This window comes from Chiloscyllium punctatum, chromosome 8, assembly GCF_047496795.1.
Source record: "Chiloscyllium punctatum isolate Juve2018m chromosome 8, sChiPun1.3, whole genome shotgun sequence".
In the NCBI taxonomy this organism is placed as follows: Eukaryota; Metazoa; Chordata; class Chondrichthyes; order Orectolobiformes; family Hemiscylliidae; genus Chiloscyllium; species Chiloscyllium punctatum.
In genome coordinates, this window is record NC_092746.1 from 35,659,276 (window position 1) to 35,668,174 (window position 8,899).

At 36.9% G+C, this 8,899-nt stretch overlaps 1 protein-coding gene across 4 annotated transcripts in view; it reads left to right on the forward strand.

Annotated features, from left to right (window-relative positions):
* ankmy2a (ankyrin repeat and MYND domain containing 2a) overlaps positions 1 to 4,081 on the forward strand; it is a 38,737-nt gene extending 34,656 nt beyond the window's left edge. For 2 of the 4 annotated variants that reach the window (XM_072575371.1, XM_072575372.1), the window contains 3 exons: positions 839 to 967; positions 1,197 to 1,314; positions 1,720 to 4,081. In XM_072575371.1, the coding sequence (XP_072431472.1) occupies positions 839 to 967; positions 1,197 to 1,314; positions 1,720 to 1,934 (462 nt within the window). In that variant the 3' untranslated portion in view covers positions 1,935 to 4,081. Of the gene's footprint in view, positions 1 to 838; positions 968 to 1,189; positions 1,316 to 1,719 lie in introns of those variants that run through there. The other 2 variants (XR_011961303.1, XM_072575373.1) reach the window with 2 other exon arrangements.
* Positions 4,082 to 8,899: the final 4,818 nt, after the last annotated feature.

Here is an 8,899-nt window from a genome sequence, read left to right on the forward strand (position 1 = left end):
GTGAAATTAAATTCATCCTTGCAGGTTCTCAAAGTTGTTTTTTTTAGATTTCCTACAGTGTGGAAATAGGCCTTTTGGCCCAACAAGTCCACACTGACCCGCCGAAGGGCAACCCACCCAGACCTATTTCCCTATATTTACCCCTTTACCTATCACTATGGGCAACTTAGCATGGCCAATTCACCTAACTTGCACTGAACCTGCTGCCCATTGTTATCAGGTTCAGTGGCAGAATGCAGAAAACTTTGACACTTTCGCCATTACTACCACAAGGTCTGGACCAATGCAGCTCTCCCGACTGCACAAATAACCCAGTGAACCTCATTGTAATTTGTTTTTTGCCATACTGATTTACTTTTGTTTTCATTTAGCTTCGTGTTAAATAAATCCTTTTTCAAGGTTCTGAATTTTGTTTAAAAATTGTTTGTTTGCAATCTGCAGTTTTGTAATAAGCTGAATTTCTATCAACACCACATTCACACTCTGTAGACTCCAGTTCAAATGAATTCATATTCTTTCATAATGAATGTCAAATTAAAAATCAAGTATTCATATGCCCTAATAATTCAGAAAATTCAGAACGTGTAGGTTTAAGATTGGACTTTGTCTGGTGGAAGAAATGTTTGCATATTAATAAATAAAATTGCTGGAAATGCTCAGTAGATCAGGAAGCATCTATGGAAAGTTAATATATCCAGTCATAGACCTAAAACACGTGATAAAACTGTCTAAAAAATATATTCATTGTTTTCATATGTGGTCATTGAAATTTACTTCTTTTCCTTTACTCTTTTCTTTCCCCCAAACTCTAAACATCCATTTGTGCAAACAAAACCAGGGCAATGATCCAACAGCTTTATCTGTATTGACCCAGACCATAACTGGCCAAATTGGCTTCATGGATGCTGAGTTTTGTACTGCTTGTGGTAAAAAAGAGGCGGATAAAAGGTGCTCAATCTGTAAAACGGTAAGAATGTTTGGATTGGATTTATCTTTAAGTTAATAGAAGAAACCTGCTCACAGATAAGGATCTATTAATATGTTTAATAATCCCTGCTATTGTTTAAAATTTTGGCTGAAATTAGTACTGTTTTTCGTATTATGGTCAAAGCAATGAGTAACATAGAATTGCATGCAATTAACCTGCTGACCTAACTGTCCTTTAATGACAACCTTCTCTGTTCATGAGACCTCAGGTGATATATTGCAACCAAAACTGTCAGAAGATGCACTGGTTCACTCACAAAAAGGTGTGTAAAAAACTGAAAGAGTCAAGAGAGAAGCATGAAGCCAAAGAAAAATCAAAGCAGAAAGGTTAGTTTTTAAGTAAATGGCTCAATATAAAGGCTTTGTTTTTGCGTTGTACTTTTTTATTTGTTTGCTTTTGCTTTTTCGAGGTGCCCGAGGCTGCTTCTAGTGCTGCAGTGAGACTGACTGCTGCGGGCCATACTCAATCTTGAATTGCATTTTTAGGGCAGAATATCTAAACTTCACTGTGCTTAGCCAAATGTTATAAAATGAATTATGATTGCATTATTTTTTAAATGCGTTATTTCTGATATTTTTAATTCTATTTCATCAGTCCTAGTAAGGGGGTACATCAATTGTAACAAGTTATTGTAAGATCGACGTTCTTGTAACTTGCATTTGGTTTTCAGTTAGTGTATTCAATCCAACTATTTTTAAGCAAATGTACTTACTTCTATTGTTTTATGGCAGGAAAACAAAACACTTCTGAAACCAGTGTAGGTGAAGCTGAAACTGTCCCAGAATCTACAGAGTACAGCAGCACTATACACCCAACCTCCAAAGATGGTTCAGATTCTGGGGATATTGGTACAGGGATGATAGCAGAAGCTAAAACTCCACAGGAAGACCTCACCACAGAAAAACAGTCCAGCCATCCTGTTGCAACATGCACAGCTGAAGAATAAAGTAGATGTAAAATAGCTCTGATGTTCCTCCAGTTTTTAGTGTACAACCCATAAACCAATCTACATCAAGCAACAAGGTAATTGCTCCTTGCATACGGTGAAATACAAGGGACTGCACTCTGTTTATTGTGCACTAAATTCGTTTCATGCTTTGATCCTTGCCTGTACTAAAGTAAACCGGGCGAGGAAGCAAAGCAACCATGAGAAATAGAAACAGGAATAGGCTGTTTGGCCATCAAGCCTGATTCAATGGAATCATGGCTGATCTAGCACTCGTCATTTCCACTTTTCTCAGTTTCCCTGTTACCCTTGATTCCTCTACTGATCAAGAATCTGTTTATCTCAGCCTTAATATACACAAGGAAACTCTATAAAGAGTGGATAGGACTTGCTATCTCCTCTGCTTTATCTGTTAATTGCAACTCGAAAAAGTGGGCTGTTCCCTGCTTAAGATAGCTACATGGTTGGACCTAAAATTCATTCGATCAATCCACAAAATTTGCAAAAATAATTCAAAATATATATTTTAAGATTTAGCAAAAAAAATAGTGGTGTATGATTTGCTTTACCGTGATCACACAGCTAAGATCAAAATAAAACAAACCACCTTCACCTGAAAAAAACATTAAACATTCCCAAGAGTGTCATTTGAGGGAAAATGTCAGTTAAGTAGTTTTGCTCGATTGTGAATGATATTTGTGTTAGATTTGTATTTTTGTGAACCTAACCCTTTTTTTCACATCTAATGTATACTTAAGATTAACACAGATTCTGGAACTAAGTTCAAATGGATGCAATTGCATGTTAACAGTAAATTTGATTTTTTCTTTTGTTGCTTCCACACTAATACTCCACCCTCCCCTTGTCGCCTTCAATTAAGCCCAAAAATAAAACTACACCCTTAAATGATAAATTTCTTAATATTGTATCACAGATATAAACTTGTTTTTTACCCCCCACAACTGGTAAATTATCTCCATCCAAAGACTGCAGCCAGAAGTTGTGAAGCAATTATTGCAGAAACTAATTTAATATGACCCAATTAAATATTTATTTGTAAAACAATTATACACCATTAAGTTTTTTTAAAAATGACAAAACTGATTAACATTTGCTAAGAGGGAGCAAGGTATAACTTCACATCTACCAGGATACATGATATAGGGATATATTGCTCAAACTTGCATTTCCACTATAGGAAAATATATGACTCCAAACAAGAAAAAAGATTCCTTACTTTTTAAGTATGACCACTTGAAGTGAACATCTCTAAATGTTCTCTTTGGCCTTACCTTGAATTGAAACATGACAAAACTGTCCAAAAATGCATAGTTTCAATTTGTTATCTCCTTGTAGATAATATCCATATAAAAATAGTAATTTGTTGAAGTTTTCCTAAACACACTGACATTCATGGACCAGGTAATAGAACAATGGTATAATGCAAAAGTGTTTTTTTTAAAAAGTCATATAATTTACAATGCATTATAGTTTTATTTCTATGTTTGGTGTTTTCAAAATAATCTTTGCTGCATTAACTGGAAAATTATAAATACCATTTTTAGGTAGATTGTCTGTGACTATCCTGTTGCTTTGAAGTGTTTGAATATATTGTGATCTGATTTAAAATGTATCCTAAATTCTACCTGACCATTTTACTTATTCTTTACACCACACTAGTGCTTCTTCTGAGAAAGGCAAATGGAATGTACTGTATTTGTGATTTAGCCTTCCAAACATGTACTACTGGTGTAATTTGTATATTTTGTGTTTCACATTAGGATAGTTCACAAAAGTCTGTGCAGTTGGTTTATTACACCATTTTGTAACACTTGACTTGTCATTTAAAATCTCTTGCAACTGTATGTTGAAACATTTTAGCGTACTTTTCATGGGAGTTAGTCAAACAAGATGAGAACTCTAATAATGTTGCAATTTTTTTTTGCAATTTGACTGCCAATTTTTAAATTTAAACTTTGCGGCCTTGTTATGGTTCGAGATTCTCATAAAATGTATTCATTTATTTTATTTCACCAAATATATTTTTGTGCACTAAATTTCACTTGTATTAATACTAGAAAATGCCATTACCTGAGAACAAATGAATGTGTTTCATTTTTTAAAAATAAAGTTTGATGTAAATGATATTTACTGCCTTTGTTTTATTTGGTAAAAGAATAGCACAAGTTTTTTTTGTTGGATATATAACAATGGATTCCAAACTTTAAACCATAGAATCATATAATATTGCAGCATGTAATGTCTCTGTAGGCTCTTTGAAGGATACACTGTTGGTTCCACTTGCTTACTCTTTTCCTATAATACTGTAAATCTTCCCCCTTTAAGTTTTATGCAGTTCCAGTTTTGATGTCTTTTCATAAATTTTCAGTCAATACATTTAAAAATTTAGTACAAGCAAGCTGCTGTAAGATGGCTGCTGTAAATCATGTGACATTTAGCATTTGGATCACAGCCAGTATCCAGTGTGCAGTGAATGTCTAATTAAATACAGACCTAGGTATAATAGACTATTAACATCTCTAGGATGTAACTAATCGGTCCAGGGGACTTACTGGCCTTTAGCCCGTCAGTTTCCTTAGTACATTCTCTTGTGATGGTTATTGTCTTTATTTCCTTCCACCTTTTTTGCCCCTCCATTATTTTGTATTTTTGGAATGCTATTAATGTGTTCTATCTTGAAATCTCTTGCAAAGTATTGAACTCTTCTACTGTTTCCCAGTTCCCCATGATTATTTCCCCAAACTTATTTAAATGGGGAGTCTTCAACAAAAAATTGTGTAGTGCAGAGGGATCTGGTTGACCTTTAAAAAGGTTGCATACAGGTACAACAAATCATTAAGGCAAATGAAATTTTGGCCTTTATTGCTAGTTAGGGATTAAAAAGATTTGTTACAGCTGTACAGGTTGTGGGTGTGACTGAACCAGGAGATGCCTGTGCAGTTTCAGTACCCATACTTAAAAAAGGGGAAAAGAAAGTAAAGCTGCCATAGGCCCAGAGGATGCTATAGCTGCTTTCTCATTAGACAGAGACAACCTGGTGGTAGTTCAACCCAAGTCCTTCATGGTAACCTCAGCCGGGACATGAAAGGAGCCGGCGCTGTTAGTATCATTTTGCACTATAATCCAACTGTCCAGTTAACTGAGCTTAATAAAGATATACTAGCATTAGAGACATTTCAAAAGAGTCTCAAAGCTGATTCCTGGGATGAAGTGTTGTCTCATCAACAGCGACTACAAAGGTTAGGCCTGTATCCAGACTGAGAAGAATGAGGTGATCGTAACAAGATTCTGAGTGGCTTTGATAAGGTAGATATATTTTTTAAAATGTTTTCACTAGTGGGGGAATCTTGAACAAGAGACCATAGTTACAGAATAAGGCGATACTCATTTAAAACTGAAATGTAAAGGAATTGCCCCAAAGAGTATCCCCAAAAAGTGAATATCTTAAATTCTTTGCCCTCACTTTATGAAGGTGAGATCACTGAAAATATTTGAAAAGGAGGTAGGTATTTAAATATATTAGGTAGTTGACTGCAGTGCTGACCTGGCACAAAATAAGAGTTGAATCTTGGGGCAGATCAGCCAGATCTTTTTGAATGGTAATTCAGGCACTGCATGGTCCACTTTTGCTATTTCTTAGGTTCGTTCTCTTGAGAGGCTTCTGTCTGCTTTTTTTATATACTTAACTAAATTCTTACTGTATTTTTATATTACTTGCTACTTCTCTGTGGATTGTCACCTTGTTGTGGTGGAGACGTTTGTGTGGTCCTGAAATCTCATGAGTGTTGCCGTCTGGAGCAATAATCCTGGAAGGGTCACCCATGGCGCTGAGGTCACTGACCAAGAACAATCCAAGAGTCTAGATTAGAGTGGTGCTGCAAAAACACAGCAGGCCAGGCAGCATCCGAGGAGCAGGAAAATCGATGTTTTGGGCAAAAGTCCTTCACGCAGCGTCGATTTTCCTGCTCCTCGGATGCTGCCTGACCTGCTGTGCTTTTCCAGCACCACTCTGATCTAGTCTCTGATTTCCAGCATCTGCAGTATCCACTTCTGACTAAAAAAAAATGTCCAATCCAACCAACAATCTAAAACCAAGATGGAACAGGCACTCAACATCTGAGTTCCCTCATCGAGTTTCAATACGCAGATGACAACAGTGTTGCAGCACTGTCAGAAAACCACCTACAACAGATTCTGATTGCCTTCAACCTTGCATCCATGAAACTTGGACTTGGCATCAATTCCAAGACTCAGATCATCTATGAACCGTCACCGACTGAGACTAATCGGATAGAACCATCAATTCAACTTAGTGAAACAACCTTGGAAAACATGGACCACTTTCCGTAACTTGGAAGTCACCTCTCGTCTAATGTTGACCTTAATGAAAAGATTCATCATCGTCTTAAATGCGCTGGAGCAGCTTTTGGACATCTCCAAACAAGGGTCTTCCATGATTGTTGGAGAAAGTGAGGACTGCAGATGCTGTAGATCAGAGCTTTAAAATGTGTTGCTGGAAAACATCAGCAGGTCAGGCAGCATCAAAGGAACAGGAGCATTGACGTTTCAAGCATAAGCCCTTCTTCAGGAATGAGGAGGGTGTGCCAAGCAGGCTAAGATAAAAGGTAGGGAGGAGGGAATTGGGGGAGGGGCGTTGGGAATATGATAGGTGGAAGGAGGTTAAGCTGAGGGTGATAGGCCGGAGAGGGGGTGGGGGCGGAGAGGTCGGGAAGAAGATTGCAGGTGAAGAGGGTGGTGCTGAATCCAGGGGTTGGGACTGAGATAAGGTGGGGGGAGGGGAAATGAGGAAGCTGGAGAAATCTACATTGATCCCGTGTGGTTGGAGGGTTCCTGAATACATTTGAAAGCTTAAACAATGATGGTCAATTTAATAGACAACTTGGCTTTCCAGATTGGAGATCTATGATGAATAACAACCATTAAAATATATTGACACAACTATATATGAACTAATATTTGAAATTGTCACAACCTTAAATGCTTACCTGTTAGAAGGTTCCTGACTTCTTAGCAGGAAGTCCCCCAGTGATAACAAACTCTTCAGTGAAATGGACTCTTTATGTTTCCAAAGTCCTCACCAGCATACAAAAGGAACAGGGGTGAGAAAGTTCAATTTCCTAGAGACCTCACATAAGGTCAGGTTCACCTGTGGGTGATTTAAAGTATTTCCAACTCAACTTCTGAAAGGCCACAAAAAATACAGCATGGGGTTAGGAAACACTGAAGAGTAAAATTCAAAACAAAAGTTTCCAAGTTCTGCTGTTCATGAACTTATTTTTGTCTCCACTATCAGACCCAAATTCAGCAGCTGGGTTAAAAAGCTACTAACAGATGCACTCCCACTTGGGCATTCTGTGTACTTCTGCCAATACTCACCACCAATCCCAGTAAATTAGTAACACTAATCCCAGAAGATCAGAAACTAAGAATCAAGCCCAATGTTTTCATTGCATATTTGTAAGGACTTTTTCTTTGCTCAGCTCATCTACATTGAGGCTAATGGTAACAGCCCTAACAGCGGCTGAGATCTGCTTGCCACATCCTGATAAATTTGCATTCAAATAGAAAAGTGTTGACATGTAAAATGTGCTGCTACTCATCGATTTAATTGCCTGGAATGACCAATGACCGAATACTAAGTGTAATCATCAGATGAAGCAGAATTTGAAGCTTTTTAATCATCCAATCCCTAATTTGAAAACATTCCTGGTCTTGCTTTTAATATTTCTATTTTTAAAATTAAGTCTGCACAACTGGGATATAAGCTACTTATACAAAATGTTTATACTGTTCGGATTAATCAGCTGCCTTTTGGCACAAACTATAAAATTTTTCCTCATGGTTCACTATGTCTACATATGTACAAACTGTGCAAGATTCATAAAGGTCATACTCCATTACTCACAATCTGAGCTATGATTGGTTACGTACGAACCTTTGAAGAAGGGTGGTAGAAATAAACCAAAGAATTCCAGACCAATGATTCTCACTTCTGTTCTAGGGAAACTATGGGTGAAATAAGGTAATACTAGCAAACTTAGACTATCGATTTACTCACTGAGGCGCAGAACAGCAAGCAGAATGAATGAGGCTACTCACTGCATTTAGGAACTGATATAAAGACAAGCCAAGCACACCATGTGAATGTGGAGAGGCTATGGTGAGATCTGGTTAGAGGTAAAGGTTCCTTTGAAAAGTAAATTTAACTATTTCGGTTAGATACCCACAGACATTAAAAGCATTTTGATTTATTTGGAGATAACCATGAAAGACTCCATCTCGAATAGCAAGAAAAAGATATACCTTTAAAGAAACATGGAGATGACATGCATAAGCTACAAACTAAATTAGCATTCAACCATAGACAACAAAAAGACATGAACAATTAGTTAATCATTGAAGAAAACCGAGAAAGACGTCTGGCAGCATCACACCTAGGCATGAAAATTAATTGCTAACTACGGAACGATTACTGAGACCATTCAACTAGTTAAAATAGTAAAGATCCTTATCACCTGAATACTACTAGAGATAAAACACTAAAGGACAGAGAAGGGCTCTTTTGGTACAGTGCAATGTCCCTATCTCTGAATTGGAGACCTGCTCCAGAGGTGTGTCATAATATTTCTAAATGGGTTGATTAAAGAAAAAAAGGACAGTGAAATGAAACTACTGATAAAACAATCCTTTCTTAAGGATTTAAGATTGTGGGACACTCAGAAAATAATTTTCAAAAGATACTTTATTACCATTTGTCAAAATTGTATAATTAGTAGATCTGTTACATTACATATGATTTACACTTCAGTGAGAGTACTTTATGAACAGAGAAATTCCTGACTCTTAAACAATCAGTGATATTAACAACATAGCAAAAGGTTATTAAAATGAAGCAGGCTGTGTGGAGGCAGGTAACATTCTCA